The sequence below is a fragment of the Peromyscus maniculatus genome, chromosome 8 (assembly GCF_049852395.1).
Source record: "Peromyscus maniculatus bairdii isolate BWxNUB_F1_BW_parent chromosome 8, HU_Pman_BW_mat_3.1, whole genome shotgun sequence".
Classification (NCBI taxonomy): Eukaryota; Metazoa; Chordata; class Mammalia; order Rodentia; family Cricetidae; genus Peromyscus; species Peromyscus maniculatus.
The window spans coordinates 84,098,336-84,120,818 of NC_134859.1; the positions used below are offsets into that span (position 1 = coordinate 84,098,336).

A 22,483-nucleotide genomic window follows, 5' to 3' on the forward strand; every position below is an offset into this window, starting at 1 on the left:
TATTCCCTCCTCCATGGGAAGGCAGCTTCAAAACAAGGTCTACTAGTCAATCACAGCAAAGACCTAACAAGCCAGTCAGGAAAAGCAACAGAAAGGCAGGGATGTGGGTCAGTGGTGGAGCACTGGCCTAAGACAGGCAAGGCCCTAGGTTCAGTCCACAGTACAGAGAGCGGAGAAAGGCAGACGGAGCTGCAGACCACAGCAGCTGGAATGGGCCTTCCCCACCTGACTCCTATCCCTCCTGTGGTTATAATTTGTATCTATTTATTTAAGTATATGTGTGTGCATAGGCCCCTGGAGGCTAGAAGAGGTACAGGTGTTTGTAAGCCAGCTCACATGGGTGCCAGGACACAAACTCTGGTTCTCTACAAGAGCAACAAGCACCTTTCACCACTGAGACACCTTTCTAGGCCCCGTTTTGTTACCTTGAGACAAGGCCTCACTCATTCTGTGGCTGAGGTGTCCCCAGAGCTTCCCACATGCTTGGACTACAGATGTGTGCTTTGCCGCCCCCCCCCCACCAGCAGGGTTCATGTACCCCAGGCTGGCCTTGAGTTTACTATGTAGCCCAGTGTGGCAGAGGATAACGCTGAGCTCCTGATCCTCTTGCCATGGCTAACTGGGAGTTAGGGTAACAGGTGTGTACCCCCATGCAGTTTATGTTGCTTTGGGGGACCCAGAGCTTCCTGCTCTTGAAACAAATACTCTGCCCACTGAAGTATATCTTCAGCATCTTCCTGTTCTTTCTCCTGAAGGGACTCACTATGTATCATATACTAGGCTCAAACTCACAATTCTCCTGCGTCTGCCTTTAGAGTGTATGACTACAGGCATGTACTATCACACCTAGTTTTGGACATAGGTTCTTTATTCCAGAAATAGGACTGGTCCTCAAATAATGGCCTTAGTAACATACTTAAAGGTCATCCCTAATGAAGCATTCTAGAGATCCAATGTGCTCTTTAATGTTTTAATTACCCTGGAAAAGTCTGAAGACTGTTCACCAGAACAATTTTATATGGTTAGATATATAACTACAGTAAAAGTCAATCAATTCCTAAAAACTCAGGTAATAGTCTATTCCACACCATACTAGGCCCCATTGATCTACTAAAGTCCAAAGAACCCGATGGACCGACCCTCTGATGGGCACTACCCGCCCCTGGACGGCTGCTGGTCGGTCTGACACTGATGCTCCCTTAAGGAGACTGGCAAGGAAGGCAATGATATAATTTACACGTGTCAATTCAACCACCCCTCTCCGGCCCTGAGGACATAGTCCCTGTCTTTTGCACACACTAACCTTCTACCAGTGTGCTAACTGCCATCAGGGCATCTTCTTGCACTCCCCCAGATCCAGCTGTGCTTTGGAACATCCTTAACAGGGAGGCCATGACCACATCTGAGATCTGCAAAGCATCTTGATGTTGCACTTTCCGAAGTACATTCTGAGAAAGGAATAAGAATTCAAGATCTGTTAATTCCAAATCCTCAAATCAGGACACTACGCCTTTTCTTTAAAAAATAAAAAATTAAGACCCTCCTCCCACCCCCAAAAAGCCAAACAGACTTTCCTCAAGAACTGGCACAGCAAATCATCTTCAATTAAAAACTCATTTCAATGATCTTCTATTTCTCAAATGTCTGGAACCATACATACACAGAAAAAAAAACAACCCGCCCCCCCCCCAAAAAAAACCCCACCACCTCTGCCGGGCGGCGGCGCACACCTTCAATCCCAGCACTCGAGAGGCAGAGCCAGGCAGATCTCTGTGAGTGAGTTCAAGGCCGGCCTGGTCTACAGAGCGAGATCCAGGACAGGCACCAAAACTACACAGAGAAACCCTGTCTCGAAAACAAAACAAAAAACAACACCACCTCCTCTGCCTGTCAGACAGAACATTACCACCCCAGTCCTACTAGAGGGACATATTATTTCAGCTTACAAAAGAGTATGTCTTGGAGGTGTTCTTACACAAAAAGCCTACAGCCTTAACTTTTGAAGTAATGGTCAAGAATCAGTCCTGATAAAATGACCCACCCAACTCCTCCCAATTCTAGACTCGGTCCTCAAACTGTCCCCTACTCCCCTGTTTGCTCCATCTAAAGTCACCCCATCACTACCGTTTGAGGAGACAGTTCTAATACCAATCATGCCTTAAATGACATCAGCACAGGAAGACAACCAAGTGTCCTGCATACAAAAATCCAGTATCTACCTATGCTTCAGAGATGTCCCACGAGCTTTCCTTTTATTCTGATAAAAAAGGGTTAAGCAGACACTGACATTTTATTTTTCTAGTCAATCTTTGAAAAGCAAAAAGCACTATAAATGCCATATCAGGTACTGTTTCAAAAGATGATGGCCAAGTTAAAGCCTTTTTGTCTATGCAGGGATTGAGCCTAGGGCCCGGCATATGCTGATGACTTGTCTGAGCTACAACCCTAGCCCCAGGGCCATATTGTTAACTAAGTGAACCACATCTGACCAAGCTGCGCTTGGATAATAACGAAGAGTAAAAGCTGTCAACACATGAGGTGTACAGCTGGGAAGAACCATTATTCTGAGGCACTTCCATCTACACAAGAGACAAATTAGATCTTTGAGGACAAACACAAAAGAAAGGTGAGAAATCCCTCTTTCAGGTATAGAACAAAGCACTCTCTGTGCAAAACTCCGGGTCAGAATCTATTTCAGATTTCTGTGTGCCCATGAATCTGTCATAGTAATAAAATTAATAATAATAATAATAACAACAACAGCAACAATAATAATAAAATGGTTCTCATCCTTTAAGGTATTAAGTGAGGAGGTTAGGAATTGAAGAGAAGGCTCAGCTGTTAAGAGCACAGGCTGGTCTTCCATAAGACCTGGTTTTGATTCCCAGCACTCACATGACAGCTTACAACCATTTGTAAATTCAGTGGAGAGACATAACATCCTTTTCAACCTTCATAAAGACTTCACCCACATGGTGTACAGATACACATGTAGGCAAAACACCATTAAAAAAGAGAAAGAGTGAGAGATGGCATCATCATACCTGAAGAGTTGCGCAGAGCAGAGACTGAAGGTCATTGAACTGGATTCTATCCGATGTGCTCTGGATATGGGACTGAAGGAAAAGAAGAGATGGTGTTCTAATTAATGGAAACCTTCCACTTGCTCACAATTACCAGGACCATCAGCTAAGTTGCTGGAATACTAACACTGCATTATCACCAGGAAACGGACAGACAGAGCAGGCAGTAAGATGCAAAGTTCTTGGGTTTTGGCGCTGGTGACTGAACCTAAGGCCATGCCCAAGGTTGCAATGCTTGTCTAAGTCAGAAGTGCCTCCCCTCCCCTCCCCAGGGCAGACCACTCCCTGGTCTCACCTCCATCTGAAGCACCTGCTGCAGCCGTTCCATGATGACCAGGGTGGTCTTCTGCACGGCAGGGTAACAATCCTTGGCACTGTTTTTTACAATTTCCATTAGAGATTCATATGCAGAACTTCTCAGGTTGTTCTGATGCCCATCAGGTCTATAAAGACACAAAGCAAAAATCTTAAGGCCTCAATTGAGAAGGGACAGAAAAGGTGCTGGTAAAGCAGACAGTACTTTTCCCAAACCAGGAAACCGAGGTTGAGGATGTAGTACACACAAAACCATGGGTTCAATCTCTTGTACTATAAAACAGGAAGCCAAAAATGGTATGACAGTAAACCAGGTTTGAACTTGGCAATAAGATATCAATAAACCATGCCAGGCATGCTGGCACATGCATTTAATCCCAGCAGAGGCAGAGGGAGGCGGATCTCTGTGAATTTGAAGTCTTCAAAGAGTTCCAGGACAGCCACAGCTGCTACACAGAGAAACCCTGTCTCACAAAAATAAAAAAAGATAAACAATCCACAGGTATGATATCACACACCTAAAATTCTGGCTCTCAGAGACTTTGCCCAGAGTTGAGACCAGCATGGGCTAGAGTGGAATCCTGGTCTGTTTCTTTGTTTTCTAAGTAGACAATCTGATAGTATCTACAAACCAAAGGAGAAAAATTCCCTTGCACCAAGGATAACGCCTGAGTTCAGTCCTTGACCCCAGATGGCAGAAGCAATCTGACTTGATAAGATGCCCAGTCCTCACACGTGCACCACTCACACACACAGAAGGACTTCTGCCGGACAGGAGTGGTGCACAGCTTTAATCCCAGCTTTTGGAAGGCAGAGGCAGGTGGGTCTGAGTTTAGTCTACAGAGTGAGTTCCAGGACAGCCAGGGCTACATAAAAAGACTCTTTTTATTTCCTTCTGGTTTTCTGAGACAGTATTTCTCTGTGTATCCCTGGCTGTCCTGAAACTTGCTCTGTAGACCAGGCTGGCCTCCAATTCGTAGACTTCTGCCTGCTTCTGCTTCCCGAGCACTGGGAAGCATTGCCGCCCAGCCAAAAAAAAACAAAAAAACAAAAACAAAAACCCTAAAGTCCTTTGAGCCAATCCTATGCTCTAAGGTATAAGGCGCACTAGTGAGGTGGCACTGTGAGGACAGGCACTCGCTGTGCAGGCCTGGCCATCTCAAGTGAAAAGGTAAGTACCACTCCACGAAGTCCCCGCCACTGCCACCTTCACAACTGTACCACGGCACCTGTCTACTCACTCCCCAACCCTAAACTCTCCCTAACAATAACCAAAACTCAGAATGGAAGAGTGAGCAGGCTAAAATTTGAGGGCCAAATAACGCCTGAGGGCCAAGAAAATACAGGGTAATTCAAGAAATCACTTGAGCAGCCACAAAGGAACTCCATCAAGGACGGTGACCGATTTGGTGTGGCAATGTGCCACTACTCTAAGACTTCTCGCTTATCAATCAATCACTGTGTAAAGAGATTTTTCCTTTGTTTGGGATGGTCTGAGACAGTTTCCCACACAGCCTCAGTTGACTTGGAACTTGAGATTCTCCTGCCTCAGCCTCTCCAGAGGCGCAACATCCACTGTCCTCTCGTCAGTTCTAAAGGGAGCAGTCTTCATTTCTTTGTTTCTCCATCTTTTCTAAACACTTCATCTCCTACAGATAGGACACCTTTAACCTCTGAGAAGGTACTGCGCTGTGTCATGTCCCAGTTTTCATCTTCTAGAAAAGAGGCGTTAGACGTGCTATCCCCGGCTGCCAAGGGTTATCGGTTACCTGTCTGTGGTCTCCAGCAGCTTCTGAACTATAAGTTCAAAGGAAGAAGACAAGCAATAGGTGGCCGGTTCTTCCTGATCATCAGCTACATCTGCAGCTTCATAAGCAGCTTCAGCCAGGCTGGAAAAAGCCTGGAATGCAGAGACTTAAGATCAGTCCCACGGGAACCCCACAGTAGGAGTCTCATTTCCCCTTAAGATACCCTGAACAGTGTTCTCTAACCTATAACCAAACTGCTGTTAAATCTCCGACTTTTCCTGTCAAGGTCATCAAGAAAAGTTCATTACTCAGCACCCACATGAGGTGGGGCTCTGACACTGTTCTGGAGGAAGCACACGCCACTCCCCTCAACAGGTTTCTATGACAACACAATGCAACGCTGTCTATCATGGACATTAGAGACTCCAGGCATGGGAATCCATCAGGGACTGATCATGTAAGCACCCTGGTTAAGAACACCAGCTGCTCTTCTAGAGGACCTAGGTTCAATTCCCAGCACCCACATGGCAGATCACAGCTATGTGTTAACTACAGTACTAGGGGATCCAACACCCTCACACAGGCAAAACACCAGTGTATGTGAAATTTAAAAAAAAAATTCCATATGGAAGTAGCTGTATTAATAAACTTCTTAAAAACGTTCACATAAGCACACACTCATAATTTAAAAAAAAAAAGAAAAGAAAAAAATCTAAACATTTAAACAGATGTTGTGGCTCACATCTTTAATTCCAGAACTCGGAAGGCAGAGGCAGGCAGAACTCTCTCTGAGTTTGAGGCCAGCCTGGGTTACAGAGTGAGACTGTCTCAAAAGTAAAGAAGACTCCTGTTGTGCATAGGATCTAGATTCAGTCCCAGCACCCACAAAGTGGCTTCCAATTATCTACAACTCCAGTTCCGGGCAATCGGATACCCTTTGTTGACCTCTGCAGGCACCAGGCACACAAGGTACACATGACATGATGCACACAGACACGACACTTATAGACAGAAAATGATATAACCCAAAACATTTTTGAAGTATTTACATTGTACGTACTGCCTAGTAATCTGCCCAACTCCCTAAGCAGCCGAGTTCTTCCTGCAATCCCACCATTTCCTTCTTTCTACTCTGAACTACAGTGATTCAGCGCAGAGGCTGACCACCTCTTCCTGCTTCCATCCCTCTCCTACTTTTATAGCAAAATCTGCATTTTAATCAGAATGTCTTGTCTGAAAGCAACTGAAGGAGAAAAGCAAGTCCAGAAAGTCTCTCTGCCCCAGGATGCTGTAAGTGCTATGAGACCAATCAGTGCAAGTCAACAGCTCCCCGGGCTTCTAGAATTGCCATCTCCCCAGATCCTAACTGAAGATCCCAGGAGAGAGAATCCAGAGCAGGTCCTCCCCCATTCTCCTCTCTTCCCAGTGGCTCGGGACAAGCTCCCGTCTTCACCAGAGAAAACCCCTTACCCAGCACACATTTGAAGCCACTCTGGGTTCCGCACTGAGGCCTTCGATGAGGCACTGCAGCAGGGGTGCCAGGTAGACGTCATTGATGGCAGCCTCAGGGAGCAGCTCACAGATCCTGCCCACAGTCCATGCTGTTGTGTCTCGAACAACCACACTGGGGTCTTTCATCAATTCTATTAGGGTGGGCATAGCCTATAAATTCAATAAAGCAAAACAAATTTAAATTTGTGCTGACTACTATTCTGAATAAATACTACTGGACATTGTGGCACATGCCTGTAATTTCAGCATTTGGGAAAAGAAGGCAGGAGGATTGTGGAATTTAAGTCTATCAATGGCTACCGTATGTAGCAAATTTGATGCCAGACCTCATCTGAAATATAAACATCCTTCCCCATATAACGACAGGATTTTAATGTAAAATATGACCATGGTATTCTGAAAATAGATATTTCTAAAACAAAATAGTAACAGTAAACAAAACGTGTAAAGCGTTCTTTTCCCATTGGGCAATGGTGGCGCACGCCTTTAATCCCAGCACTCAGTAGGCAAGGGCAGGCGGATCTCTGTGAGTTCAAGGCCAGCCTGGTCTATACAGAGCGAGATCCAGGACAGCAAGGTCTACAGAGAGAAACCCTGTCTTAAAAAATCAGGGATGGGGGGGCGGCAAGGCGTAGGGAAAAATTCTCTTCCCTTCATCAAATCCCATTATAGGATTCTATTAAAGAGTTTACGGTGGATACTTTCAAGCAGTTTATTCGTAATTATTTTTAGTCAGGTAGAGACCCCAAGAAGTAGTCACAAGGCACCAGTTTCTACCCTGAAAGACTGATCTCTTTATGCACAAAGCTCAATTACAATGAGGTCTTCTATCATTTATACCAGGAAAATAAAAACATTTCCAAAAAAGACTGCATCGTAACATAAATGTCAATTTTGTCAAAGACTAGAATAATAATACCATCCAGACTATGGGAATGATGGTGTAAGCCTATATCCAGTATGTGGGTAGAAGAGGCAGGAAGATCTATAGTTCACAGGGCCAGCCTCAGGCCACATAGCTAATTTGAGGCATACAATAGACCCTGAATAATAATTAAAAAAAAAAGAAAAAGAAAAACCATAGGGTAACTGGATATAGTATTCCACACTGTAATTCTCATTCACTTGGAAGGCTAAGCGAAGCATGAAGACATTATGAGCCTTGGGGTTTGGAGCTACTTGGTATGGCAGCTTATGCTTATATTGCCAGCACTCACAAGCTGAGGCAGTAGCCACCAGTTCAAGGCTACCCTGGGATATAGGTTGAGACTGTCCCAAAGTCCTAAATCAACAGGAAAAATGCTTATTTGTGGCATTAAAAATAGCTGTAGGGCAATCTTCACAGTGATAACTCATCCTGTTTTCCAAACAGGTAAAAATATATTAAAGTTAATACTTAATATATTAAAGTTGACCTTTTTCTTTTTAAGTTTCTGGGTCATAACTTAATTTTAAAAAGTTAAACATATTTTACCCTTAATGATGGGCAACTACAGTGAGAGAGGCAAAGTGTCACTCAGCACAGGCTGGTCTCATTATTATCCAGCTAAGTAAGGCTGGTCGCCCCGGCCTCCTATTAACCTGTTAATCTCCACAAGAATGTGGGACTTAGGTCTATGCTACCTACCACTTAATGACTTGAAAATAACATTTGTGAGTGACTGTAGTTTAAATCCTCTCTCTCTCTCTCTCTCTCTCTCACACACACACACACACACACACACACACACACACACACACACACACACACAAACTCTGAAATCTCCCTAGACCGTACCTGTATAACTAGTGGTTTGAGCTGATTAGGCTCTGGCCCTTCCAGGATACTGCCAAAAGCCATGACTGCTGCGTCCCGGTACCGCCAGTCAGGGTTCTTGATGTGCTCTTTAATAAAGGGAAGGACATGCGGCACAATGTCATCTTCACAGCAGGTGGACAGAAGCATGAGGCACACCCCAGCTGCTTTACAAGGGTTCCAGTCATCGTCGTCATCGTTTTCATCCTGGAGAAAGAAGGTGACACTAAGTAGGGTTTTGTTTCACGAATTCACTCTCTACAGACTTCTAAGCATCATTGGAGCTTAATGTTCAGGGAATCAAATAAAATATAAAACATTCATTTTTCTCCAAGTTTTATCACACCATAGCCTATGTCAATCTAAGAAGCAGGTGGAAGAAGATTCAGCTTAATTATTACACACAACGAGAATGAAGAAACTCCAGCTAAATATAAGAATGATCAACTGCCCAGCCTGGTGGGGCACACCTGGGACACTAAACCCCTGGGACACTAACACTTGAGGTCATGAGGAAGGAAGACAGTCATGAGTTTGAGACCAACCAGGTGTACAAATATCCTGTGTCTCAAAACAGCAGGAGCTGGAAATGTAGAGTGCTTGCAAAGCTCTGGGACTGGGTGTCAATAACACATAAAGCAGACAGGTTAACACATGCCTGTAATCCCAGTACTGGTAGGTGGAAGCTGGACCGAAAGTTCAAGGCCATCCTGTTATATATAGCAAGTTTCAGCCTGGACTACATGCAAGCTTGTCTCAAAGGACAAAAATAATAAATAAATAAATAAAAATCTGTTCGACAGGAAAAAAACATAACAAATATATCCAAGAGGAAAAATATTAAAGACAACCACTGTAGGTGCTGGAGAGATACCCAGTGGTCAAAGGCACTGGCTGCTCTTCCATAGCACCGGGGTTCAAGACCCAGCTCCAGGAGGCCCTCCTCTGGCCTCCAAGAGTACCAGGCACCCAAGTGGTGTACAGACATACAGAGACCAAACACACAAGGTTTGGGTGGAGGAGAACCTTAGAGGTATCAAACAAAAGCTTATCCTTATCTTACACTCTGAGACTGCTCTATGGAGAGAGAAGCATGTACACCCCTAAAGCAATTATATTCCTGTGCAAAATACTCAGAGCGCTCAGTGTTCTAGCGCTGCTCCTTCAGGATGCTGCCAGACCCTTAGTCATATTTCACACTCCACCAAGAATACTGCAGTGACTACAACAGAAAGACAACAGTGGCAAAACAGACACAGTGCTCATGAAAGAACTTCTGGCTGGGCACGGCGGCGCACACCTTCAATCCCAGCACTTGGAGGCAGAGGCAGGTATCTCTGTGAAGTCAACCAGCCTGGTCTACAGATTGAGTTCTAGTACAGCCAGGGCTACACAAAGAAACCAAAACAAACAACCACCACTCCCAAAACAAAATGTATCAAATGATTTCACAAAGATATTACAAATACCAAAAACAGGCATTTAAGGTAGCCCATCAATTCTACATTTTCCTTTTCTTTTGAGGCAGTGGGCAGCAGCAAGGTGTCGTATATGCCTGGCAAGCTTCCTACTACTACTGAGCTGCACCACCGCCAACAACCTGTGTTTACTGCAACCTATACAGAACACGTCTCATTAGTGTAGATACTACAGCACTCAGGCAATCAGAGCAGTGTATTTGTTCACAACCAAGGCATACAGGATACTCAGGCATAGTCTTTTCACAGACGACTCAGTGCCTTAGCTCAGCTATTCCTGAGTCATCTACAACAGAACATCAGATGGTTGCCAATGTCCTCCATGGAAACTGTTCCACTTGCAACCAACCCACCCTAAATAAGGTTTCTCACTCATCCAGTCAGGAAGCTCACCTGTTTAGTTAGTGTCTGTGTGAGGATGGGAACCAGGTACTGTAGTGCTCCCTTGGCATAAAACTTACTGGTGTGCTCAGGGGGCCGTCCTTGTTCTGCTGCCTAAGGAGAAACACAAAGTAAGCTAGCTGTAATGAACATTCCAGGAGCACAGTGAGAACTCAAACAGGTAATGGTAATGGTAACAGTCACTGGGACATTTGGAGATACTGCTTACACTTTTACCAACCTCAGTGAGATTCATGTAGCACATCTTGCATACATCTATGCATTATATGCATGTTTATTAAAGAACAAGTCAGCCTTTTAGAATTATATTCTTGCAGCTGCTACAGTGTTTATCTAGCATGTGCAAAGCCCTGGCTCATTCCCCAACACAGCATAAGTCAGGCATAGTGGTGGCATGGCATAGAATCCCAGTACTTGGAGATGGGGGAAAGAGGATCAGAAGTTCATGGTCCAGGGCTATACAAAGAAACCCTGTGTGTGTGTGTGTGTGTGTGTGTGTGTGTGTGTATCATCCTTGAATATGTTAATTCATATTAATAACCTGATATCCAGGGCTAGAAAGATAACTCACTTGGCAGAACACTCAACTTAGGGTTGGAGAGTTCCATCTCCAGAACCCACATTAAACAAAACAACTGGGTGTGTTGTGGAGTGGAGTGGTGCATGCCTTCAATTACAGTGCTTGGGAGGCAGAGACAAGGGGATCTGTCGGCTCCAGGACAGCTAACGCTACACAGCAAGGTCCCGTTCCAAAAACAAACCAACAACAACAAAAAACCAGGTGAGTATGACTTGCAAGCTTATGATCCTGGCACAGCGGTGCAGAGCCACCAGCCACCAGCACTGTCAGCAAGCCAAGTCCTATGAAATAACTGACTGACCTCCAAAAAAAAAAAAAAAAAAAAAAAAAACCCCACACACGGGGTGGGTTAACACTGGAGGTTGGTCTCCATTCTCTGGTCTCTACACACACACAGCAATGCACATTAGAAGCCAACAAAATCTGATAGATAATGTTCTTTTGGCTCAAGAGGTGCACACAAGTGACATGAAGACAGTGTGGAAGGCCATGCTGGAAGCAGAGCTTCAGAGTCAGGGCTCCAAGTTAAAGATAGTCTTCCTCTCCCCATATCTGACTCCTTCTCCAGAGCTAGTAAGTTACCAGTTATGCAACTTGGGCTTGTATTTCAAAAAGGCTGGGCGCTGGTGGTGCACGCCTTTAATCGAAGCACTCTGGAGGCAGAGCCAGGCAAATCTCTTTGAGTTCGATGCCAGCCTGGTCTACAGAGAAAGATCCAGGACAGGCACCAAAACTACACAAAGAAACCCTATTTTGAAAAGCAGAGAGAGAGAGAGAGAGAGAGAGGGAGGGAGGGAGGGAGGGAGGGAGGGGAGAGATATTTCAAAAAGGAAAAACTTCCGGTCAGCTGCCACCTCAATAAACCGACAACCTGCTGCCCCCTTGTGTTCACAGCGGAATTACCAGTGTGAATACCTGGAACGGGCAAAAGCATGCTCTGTGGATTACTTAGGGATCTGGCTAGCAGAAAAGGCTCTACCCTGCAGGGACAGTAGCCCAGTCAGAATGGAACGCTTCCAGAAGAATGATACCCACAAACAAAACGTGTAAGCACGACAGCAGCTCTTCTCAAAGAGGCTCACCCCAGGCTCACCTCTGAAGCCTCAATGGCCAAATCCATTTCCTCATCACAGACATTGGACCAAAATTCTATTCCTTGTAGGGCCACCTCATCAATGTCACTTTTCATTGCTTCAATTGTGATCTTAAAGAAAAAATGAGAAAGATACCCCAGACCCCAAGTAAGTACCGATTCACGTTAGACATCCTTTCAACCAGATATTCAAGATTAAAAAAACACAAACTATGAAGTTTAGTCTGACATAAAAAGCAACAAAAAGAGGGAAAGACTTGCAAAAATAGACCTTTTTAAACAACCAAAGTTAGTACACATTTTCTCGGCATTCATGGCAGGGCTCATAGCTGTATCCCAGCCCTTTAAGAGGTGTAGCCATCCTGAACAGTGAAATCCAGACCAACTGGAACTAGTGTGAAACAATGTCTCACAAAAATAAATAACAAGCCCTAACATCCATACTCAAGTAATCTGGACTACATAATATTGAGTTAAAAAAAAAAACCCACAGAATTACAAAATAGCAATTAAAAATAATGAGCCCTGCAACTAGTTACAAGTTCAAATTACATAAAATACTTACTGCAAAAAGGGCAGGACCCATATACGTCTCCATGTACTGGTAATACAATGACATTATCTTCACTAGATTCTGTAAAGCAGCCACTCGTACCTTTAAGATCAGATTAAACAGGAAGAGTTCATGAACTAAGGGTACCTGAACAATGCTGTCAATGACCCTAATCAATCTGTCCCCTCCATTTTCACTATCTCCTTCTTATCCTGCCTCCATCATGTTTTACCAACCCCTACAAAAACCACAGCAGGGTTACACTCACTAGTGCTCACTAGACTGAACATGCTCCTTTCACTAACTTCAAGGCTCAAGTTTAGGGTACAGCAACAGCAATGCCACTTCCATGTCTACAATGAAGATAATCACGGGAACAACTCATGGCACTAAATCAGCAAAGGTGATCAAAACCTCCTCAACCTTTAAGAAGGTAATAGTCCCCATTGGAGAAAACTTTAATTAATAAGACTAGTTTAATTCACTGATCCCCTAAATTTCAAACTGGATGATAGAGCCAGCATTTCCTAGGAAGACAAGGAGAGACAATTTTCATAAAAGCAACAAACTTACCCTTGTATCTGGACACTGTGTGGCTTCACAGACCACTTGCATGATAAAGTGCCGTTCGGACTGCAGAAAGGTAAAGAGCATTAGGAACGCCTTAACTCCATGTAGGAAGGTTTCAAGACTCTACAAAGAAAATCTGTCACCATGTCAAGGCCCTGTAACACTCTGGTACAACCTATCACCCTGCCCTTAGGCAATAAAGGCTATAAGCAATTTGCCTCTGGTGTCTTCAATATGACCCTTCCCTCTAAAGAGGTCTTTAATCTTTTAATTACCAAGGTGACCTTCCCAAACAAGGTATTAGAGAGAAGGCAGATAGGAAGATGTAGGTCACAAGGTTTAAACAACAGCTAGTGAAAAGAGAGAGAGAAAAAAACCCTACATATAGGAAAAGCACTTTCCTCACATGTAAATTTTAAGATTAGCAGGGCATAGTATTACATGTGTAGAGGCAGAGGTGGGGGGATCTCTATGAATTTGAGGCTAGCATGTTCTATAATGAGTTCTAGGCCAGACCTTGTTCCACAAAATAAAAAATTTAACAATATTCAGAACATTTGATTTCAGAGACAAAATTTTTTTTCTGTGAATTGACAAATTCATTTCAAATGTGGTAAAGGAAAAACAAAACAGTAAACTTCATCATTACCCTTCCTAAATCACCTGTGACCTAAAAGGAAAATTCCACTTCTGAGCCAATTAAAATTAAGTCAGCTCTGAAGCTGGGCCTGGTGGCACACACCTTTAATGCCAGCACCAGGGAGACAAGTGGCTCTCTAAGCTCCAGGCCTACACAGCGAGACCCTGTCTCACGTAAGAACAAGAGTAAAGCACACACACACACACACACACACACACACACACACACACACAAAGTAGCTTGCTGTGGTAGCCTAGACCTCACTACTCCACTCAAAGGCCAAGAAATGAAAAGAACTGAGCCAAGGTGTCAACAAACAGGAACCCCCAAATACTCTCAGACCATATGGTTCAGTAATTCCACTTCTGACTACAAGCCAAAAAGAACTGAAATCGGCTCTCAAAACATCCACACACGCATGTTCACAACAGCACTGTTCACAGGATCCAGAAGGTGGAAGCAGCCAAAACGGATGGCTTAATACACCAAATGCAGGACATTCCTGCAAAGGAGTCTTACCCAGACTTAAAAAGAGAATTGTCATGCATGGATGAGTCTTGAAGACAGTATGCCAAGTTAAAAAAACAAACAAACAAAACTAGCTACAAATAGGCCAGTCCAGGCTGGTGAGATGGCCCAGTGGGTAAAGGTGCTTACTGAGCAAGCCTGATGTCCAGAGCTCAACCCCGGAACCCAGTAAAGGTGAAAGAAGAGAACGGATCCAAAAGTTGTCCTCTGACTGATTCGCTGTGTGTCACCCCCCCACACCAATAAATGATAGTAACTCCAAACGTGACAAGGGAGAATGCAGTCTGATTCCATTCATGTATTTATATGCAGTATCTAGTCATCGAATTCACAGGACAGAAAGGAGAATTGTGGGTTCTAGCAGCTGGAGATTGGAGAAATGGAGTTAGTCACTAGGTATACAGTTTGCCACATGAAACACTGTGAAGAATGCTTCTATAGCAGCCTGGAGAACTGATCTTACACTGAAAAAATGGTCACCATGATGAATCTGGTATTTTATCAAGTTATGTACTTCACGGAAGTACCTCACAAGAAACATCAACTAGAATGGAGAGGAGTGTTTCTAAACAAGGTAGGACTTCCTAATCTTAAAAGTCCAAGTGATGTTTTAAGTCCTCCAGTCCTCAGCCTCTGATGGCTTATCTATGTGTCAGAGAAACACACCTCTTTGTCAAAGTTTGCTTTGGTGAACTCCAGCGAGTTCAGGAGTGCGTTAGTAGCAGCTAGCTTCACATTATTGCTAGGTTCTTCTTTCCTCATCCCCTGTATTATGGCAGTCAGAATCTCATTGGATTTATCTTGTAGCTGCTCTGGGTCCTGAAACAAGCAGAGAAATACAATGGTCACAACAACATGCCTGTGGCTAATTAGCAATCTTTTTAGTCATGGGATCTACCTAAGGGAGTGCCATTTCTCACATATTTCCATTTGGGACAGTTCCGCAAAGTACCTGCAAAATATCCCCCAGAATGGTACAAAATTAAACTGAAATAAATCAAACTCATTATCCCTGACTTCTTAACATGTTTCTGGACACAGGAAGCCCTAGCTTTTCTCCCTTTTGTATACAGAGATGGCAGCAGTCTTGGGGCTTTTCCCACCTGTGCCAAACAAAATAAAGCTTTAGAACAGTCAAGGACCTGGGTACAACATCTAAGGATGTCTAAGATGTCAAATGTTATGGACCAGTAATAAGTCAAAGCTGAACAGATACCAAAGAGTAACAGCCCTCACCAGCAAGGGTACGGGGAGGGCTGCATCTAGGACTTCTGTGGTTATAGTAACTAAATCAACTACAGCAATCAAGAATACTGGCTTACAGGCAGTAAATAAAAAGGCACTGGAACACTCACAGTACCCCAAGAACCCTGAGCCAGCACTTGATAAATGGAGGCAGAAAGGGAGTTCAAGGTCAGCCTGCAATATAAGAGACTATCTCAAAACAACAAAAAACCCAAAGCATCTCATACGGATCTCCATTGAGTTTGTTCTTTTCATTTTTGTGCTGGAGATCATACCTAAGGTCTCATAAATGCCAGGCACTCTACTACTTAGCTATACCCAACAGCCCCATTCTGAGTTCATGACCTCACGTTCCTTACTTCAAAGCATGATTAGTAACGTGAGACTACAGGTCCAAAGTAAGTATTCCCATTTTTAAGGCACTACAGCAGGTTGGTCTTTCCATCTGAGAGTCCCAGCCCCACTCACATGACAGCTAAAAGAATCAAAGTACATAAATTAGAAACAGTAGGTAAGCAAGTACTTACTATATCTTGGCAAATGTAACCGATAGCTTCCAATGTGGACTCTTTCATGTGCTCTGTGCTGTTGGGGTTTGTAACATTGGCTACCAGCTGAGGAATGAGTTCCGGCCACTGGTTTACTGGGATCTCTGCACAAGCAATACCAGCCACACATTGTGAAGCAGAACTAGGCCGGTAAGTTTCTGTGCCCAAAGTCTGCAAAACCTGGGAGGGTAGGGGGATGACAGAACAGAATATCAATTTAAAACACTCTTTGAGCATCTTTTACCCATCACCACGCACTTCATCATGTGTGTGATTTTTGTTCACCTCACCCCACAAAAGGACTTCTTAAGTAGCAACATGGGTATCCAGAAGCTAAAAGCAAAACCTACAGCCAAATGAATGTCTACCTAACTCACATTTCACTTCAAAATCAATACGTCAGAAACTCAAGAGTGAGAAGAGCATTGAAAAAGCAAGGCAGGAGCAATGGGAACAAAATACGACTATGGACACTGACTTCTTATGTAGACAGGAAGGCGGGGCTGTGGAATGAGTAGCTGTGCAGCACCCAGGTGAATGTAATTCCCAGTACACTAATCTAATATGATTCAAGAAAGTGATTTTCTCAATGACATGAACAAACCTCATTTCTGGTCACCGATAACCCAGTACTGACTTACACAATAAGGTTTGGGGTTGAGTGAAATCTTCATTTAAATGTTACCAAAAATCTAAGACTCAACCATTATATAACTTGCACTCTCAGAGGATTAAGTTCTGTATGTCTAAGAAACAAAATACTGTTCTTAACCATCACCAAGAAGTAAGTAGTCGGTGATGCCAAATGGAGACCCACTTGTCACTAAGCATGTCTCATTGGAAATGGCAGCCACACAGCATTTATACAAGGTAATGGCACAGATTCAGATAAAGAATGAAGCCACAATGTGCCCACAGTTAACCATTACCATGATCAGCTAATTCAGACCATGAACTCACTAAGAATCATCAGTCCACTCAAAGGCAAACAGTTAACTGTTCCTGGCACGAACAGGACAAAGAGAAGCTGCCAGATATTCAGGCCACTCTGCTGACTGGGTCAGGTCATTTAGTGCCCTGCTGTGCAGCTATTAGCTGGTAGGAACTCTCTTTCTCTAATATGGTGTATCATGTTTGCCAGCCTCCACCCTGACAGATCTGCCTGATACCAAATAATTCTGATCTTACAGCCTCTCCAGGAACAGTAGAGCTAAAATGGACATCAATAAAAACCATATGTCGAAGATGTAAGTGGTGTACCCCTGGCTCATGCCTATAATCTTAGGAGGCTTAGGCAGAAGAACAATGTGAGTCCAAGGCCAGCCTGGGCTACACGAGATCCCTTTTCAAAACCACAAAAACAAAGTGAAACAAAGGAAAAACGAGGTAAACTCCCAGGAACAGAATGGAAATGACCCAATCTAATTCAAGTCCCAGCCCAGAGTGCCGACCAGGGAGGGGAAGGGAAGAGAACTACCAGGTATGTGGTAGAAGTCAGTCTAGGAACACAGTGTGACAGGCCCAGCTCCAAAAGTGCACACCTTTAATCCCAGCACTCGGGAGGCAGAGGCAGGAGGATCTCTGTGAGTCTGAGGCCAGCCTGTGCTACAGAGTACCTGTACTGTTACACAGAGAAAACCCTGTCTCAAAAACAAAGAAAGTGAAAGAGATTTTTTTTTTAGTCATAAACTATATTTCATTTATGTCCAACAGCTAAGAGAAAGAGGATTAAAATATTACTCTACATGGCTGGAAAGACAGTTCAGCTATTAAGAGTGCATATATCACTTGCAGAGGACTCAAGCTTGGCTCCTACATCAAACAGCTCACAACCACCTATAATTCCATTCCAGAGGGATCCAACACCTTTGTCCTTCATAGGCACCTGCACTAAAGGGCACCCCTCCCACGTATATTATTAAAAATAACAACAACAGCTAGACATAGTGGTGCACACTGTTAATCCCAGCACTAGGGAAGCAGAGGCAGGTGGATCTCTGTGGGTTTGAGGTCTGCCTGGTCTACCTAGTGAGTTTGAGGCCATCTAAGGCTACATAGTGAGACCCTGTCTAAAAACACTTTAGAAAAATGTCATTTCCAAGAAGGAACACTTTGGATAGAAACAGCTTTAGATACTCCAAGGAAGAGTCAAAGTAAGTTGCTTTCCTAACTGGTACGCCAAGTGACAGGCACTAGAAAGCACGACTGAAGGAGAAAGGGGAAAGCTGGGGAAGCATCAGCCTCAAAGAACACTAATTTGCCTAAAGCTGGCATCGAGATCCAGCAATTACTATGTCCATAATCTAAACCTGCAAAAGGACACAGAAATTTCTCGTTTCCATCTTAAATGCCTACAACAAATTATGACTACACAGCTGTTTGATTTACCCAGCTTTCTTTGGCCCTTATCCATGTAATGCAGGCCACTAAAGAACCTTATTAATTAAAAGCAAAGAAGACAAGCATGCCTGTTTGAATCCTGGGCTTTAGCTACATGGCAAATTCAACAACAGCAGCAAACCTCGCAAAAATGCCATGATACAAAACAGCAAAGGACTCTGTATTTTCCTGAAAACCCATCATCTGAACCAGTGTTGAGATCTCAAGTTTTTCATAATCTGGTACATACAAGAACCAATAACAGGGCCAGCCATGCTGGCACAAACCTTAGATCCCAGCATTCAGGAAGCAGAGGCAGGTAGATTGTGAGTTTGGGGTCAACCTGGTCTAGTGAGACCCTGACCCAAAATAAATAAACAAGACAAATAAATGTACCGTTAATGCCATACTCCCATTTGCAAACTCTTTACATTTGGAAGACTCAAAATGACCTAATTCTCCCTCGGACCTTACAGGGTCATGACAGGAACTGGCCACTGAAGCTCAACAGCTCAACGGGGGCTGCCTGACTGCTAGAGACGACAGCTCAGCAGTTGTTAACACTTTCTGCTCTGCTAAAGAACCTGAGAATTCAGTTCCCAGCACCCTTGCCTGATGGCTCACAATGGCAAACAACTCCAGTTCCAGGAGCCTGACACCCTCTTCTGGCTTCCAAAGGCACCCAAACATAAATAAACACACATAAATAAAAATGAAAATATTTTAAAATATCTCTGAAAATCCAGGCATGGTGGCATACACCTGTACCCCAGTATTCAGGGTAAAAGTATGAAGGTGAGAGTTCATAGCACCCCTTTTACAATATTGTAAACTCAAAGCCAGCTGGATTACTTAATACCTTGTCTGTCTGTCTGTCTGTCTGTCTCTCTCTCTCTCTCACACGCGCACACACACACACACACTCACACTATCAGAGTGCAGTGTGGTGACACATACCTACAATCCTAGGACTTCAGAAGTGAGGACAGGAAGACCAAGAATTTGATGCTAGCCTAGACTGTATGGAAAGAATTCCCAGCTTCATTCTAGAGATCCCTAATACATAAAATACTTCAGTCTCTTATGTGGTGATAAGGAGACAACCCGAGGCTTTGTAGATACTAGAAGTACCTATCACTGAGTTAAACTCCACATATAGAGACATAACATTAGTGAAATTTCTTAGGTGGAGGTGATATACAGCACCAAAACCTCCATTTCTCCAATTCTTGTTTGTTTGTTTGTTTTTTCAAGACAGAATTTCTCTGTGCAGTTTTGGTGTCTGACCTGGATCTTGCTCTGTAGACCAGGCTGGCTTCGAACTCACAGAGATCCGCCTGCCTCTGCCTCTTGAGTGCTGGGATTAAAGGCGTGCACCACCACTACCCGGCTTGCATTTCTCCAATTCTAACAAACTGCTGCAGGTTACCTTAGTCAGCTGAACCCAACCTATCACCAAATACCTTTTGCCACATTGAGAGATCTTAATGAAACAAAATTTCTACCTTCAGGTTAAGTTTAGGTCTTAGAAACATATCACTGTCAAGTTCTAAGCCATGCAAATGACCAAGATGTGACAACACCGTTCCTTAGGCTATATGACAGTCACTTACATAGTTCTTGACTTCCCGTCGAGCGTTAGCATCAATAGCAAGCCACCTCTGCTGGTACTGTGCCTTGATATCTGGATCTTTTGATGTCAAAGAGTTCTTGATTTGTAGACCAGCTGCAACTCTGGCAACCTGACTATTTCCTGGATTTGCCAGCACTCTGGACAGTTCCACGAGGAACGTGGGCTGTTGAGAAAAAATGCAGTTGTGAGTATCTCAGAAATCCCAACTTCCTTGTAGAGCACTAAATTACTGAGGCACACACCAAAGAAATTTATATCAAATCAAAACCTCTCAGCAAACTGGGAAATATCTATTTGAAGTGGTACCTGCCTAGATTCGACACTCAAGAGCTTTCCTTGGGTTCAAAACTCTTAAGGACAAAAACAAACTAAGCAATGTAACAAGACCCCACTTCAAAGTAAGCATTACTTATTAGACAAAGAGACCAGATCTTCCTACAAAGATTATCCTTTGTGCAATCTTCTGATAGCTCCCCAGAATTAACGCAAATTTGACAGCCTGACAGTGGGTTATACTAGATGTAAGAAGGCCCAGTACTGCCAATTTGCTGAATGATAGGACAAAGGAGGGAGAAAACTGGTGTACACTTTAAAACCTTTAATCTAGTCCAAAAATAATAACTCAGGGCAGCTTTCTGAATCTTGTACAAGTGACCTTTTTAATAGAAATCTATTGAAGTCTAAACAGGTGTAAGGGCCTAGTCGTCTGCAGTTTAGTTCTGAGTGCTCAGCAGAAGGGATGTAAGTCAAGTGATAACATTCAGCAGAATGGGGGAATGAAGATAAAAAACGACAAGTTGTCTCAAGAAAAATCATTTTGTTTAATAGCAACACATACCAAAAGCCCTCCCATGTTTTGGACTAAGGGTGAATCATCCAAATACCTACGTTTTTTTAGATAAGAGGCCCAAAGGCTACTCTAAAACTCTTCTCTCTCTCTCTCTCTCTCTTTCTCACACACACACACACACACACACACACACACACACACACACACACAGGAGGGGGGGTATATATGAACCTGCCTAAGCAGGAAAGTTAAAGAAGCCAAAAGTAGACCTATTTCCTCACTATTAGCAAGCTCTAAAAACTCAGGAGGTAACTCCTAAGGCTTATTATGATGTACCACTGAAGAGTGTGAGGAGCAAGGTAAAGGATCTCCTTGCAAATCAGCAAAATATACCACGAGTGGAATTGTCAGTCTACACTAATAAGGAAATGCTTGAAAGGGGGTGAGTTAAAAGATAAAAGGTTAATATAAAGTCCCTTACCTAAATACCAAAAAGAAAAGCAGTTTGTACCAATGGGTTTTGTCACTTGATGGATGTTACTATTTTACCAAGCTATCACAAAGGACTACATTTGGTTACAGTGTTGTTGTGTGTTTTTTTTTGTTTGTTTGTTTTTTTACTTACTACCTTTAGGAGACTTTCAATACCATCCACCCTTCCCTGTTATTTACTCCCTAAAAGAGGGATACGAAAGAGAAACGTTCTGGCACCAGACTATTTCAATCATCTCCCATTTTCCCACACAAAGGTCAGTCTTTTTTTTTTTTTTTTTAAATGTACTTCCTAAATCAGTAAATATGAAAAACAGGTTTACACCTCTGTGATTTCTTCAGGGAATAAGGCTCAATCTCAGGAATGAGCTTCAGACTCTGGTCAGGATACAGATCCCTAAGGATGAGGTCCCTAATGATCCAAACCTAACACACGGGCACACTTAGCTCAGGCGAGGGGTACAGGGTACGAAAGGGAGAAAAAACAGTGGCAGTGGGTTCAGAGGTGGTCGGGTGCCAGGCGTGGCCATGAGCACAGACCAAGGGAGCTGGGAAAGGGTAGGGCTCTAGGCAGTCGGTGCAGACAGCCACAAGAGCCATGGGACAGGAAGGAAAAGCCGGCCCCAGCCAGTAGAAGGCAGGCAGCAGGGCGCAGAGCTTCCACATGGCCCCTAGGCCCGGCTCCCCAACCCCCACCCTTGCTGAACACGCAGCGCCATGCAACCTAACTTCCCTTCCCTCCCTTTCTCCCTCCCGCTGCACCGCCGCCCTCAGGCCGCACGGCGATTGGACGGCAATCACCCCGGCGCGCCTCGCCATTGGACAGACGCGGGCCCCGGGGCGGGACACACCCACCGGCTTCCCGATGGCGGGGTTAGGTTGGACCGGGCGGGGGGGAAGGGGGACGAGATGGGGCGGGGTGGGTTCCTGAGGCCTGGGCCTCCAGGAGGGCGGGAAGGCCCGCACGCAGGGATGGGGACGCGGCGGGATGGGGCGCGGCGGGGCAGCACGCACCAGGTTCTCTACAGCCGCACGCTCCAGGAACTTCTGCGCCGCTTCCAGCTCCAGCCGATCTGGGGGGGGAGGAATGGGGAGAGGC

General features: G+C 44.2%; 1 protein-coding gene across 1 annotated transcript in view; it reads right to left on the minus strand.

The window, feature by feature from the left end:
• The window catches only part of Kpnb1 (karyopherin subunit beta 1), a 30,448-nt gene that overhangs the window by 7,410 nt on the left and 555 nt on the right, over positions 1 to 22,483 (minus strand). The window contains exons 2-15 of the mRNA XM_006971873.4: positions 22,399 to 22,457; positions 20,083 to 20,265; positions 16,070 to 16,270; positions 14,964 to 15,116; positions 13,133 to 13,192; positions 12,572 to 12,661; positions 12,007 to 12,117; positions 10,325 to 10,426; positions 8,436 to 8,660; positions 6,617 to 6,808; positions 5,168 to 5,298; positions 3,379 to 3,526; positions 3,045 to 3,116; positions 1,304 to 1,448 (exon numbers count right to left, since the gene is read on the minus strand). Coding sequence (XP_006971935.1) covers positions 1,304 to 1,448; positions 3,045 to 3,116; positions 3,379 to 3,526; positions 5,168 to 5,298; positions 6,617 to 6,808; positions 8,436 to 8,660; positions 10,325 to 10,426; positions 12,007 to 12,117; positions 12,572 to 12,661; positions 13,133 to 13,192; positions 14,964 to 15,116; positions 16,070 to 16,270; positions 20,083 to 20,265; positions 22,399 to 22,457 — 1,872 coding nt within the window. The remainder of the gene's footprint in view (positions 1 to 1,303; positions 1,449 to 3,044; positions 3,117 to 3,378; positions 3,527 to 5,167; positions 5,299 to 6,616; positions 6,809 to 8,435; positions 8,661 to 10,324; positions 10,427 to 12,006; positions 12,118 to 12,571; positions 12,662 to 13,132; positions 13,193 to 14,963; positions 15,117 to 16,069; positions 16,271 to 20,082; positions 20,266 to 22,398; positions 22,458 to 22,483) is intronic.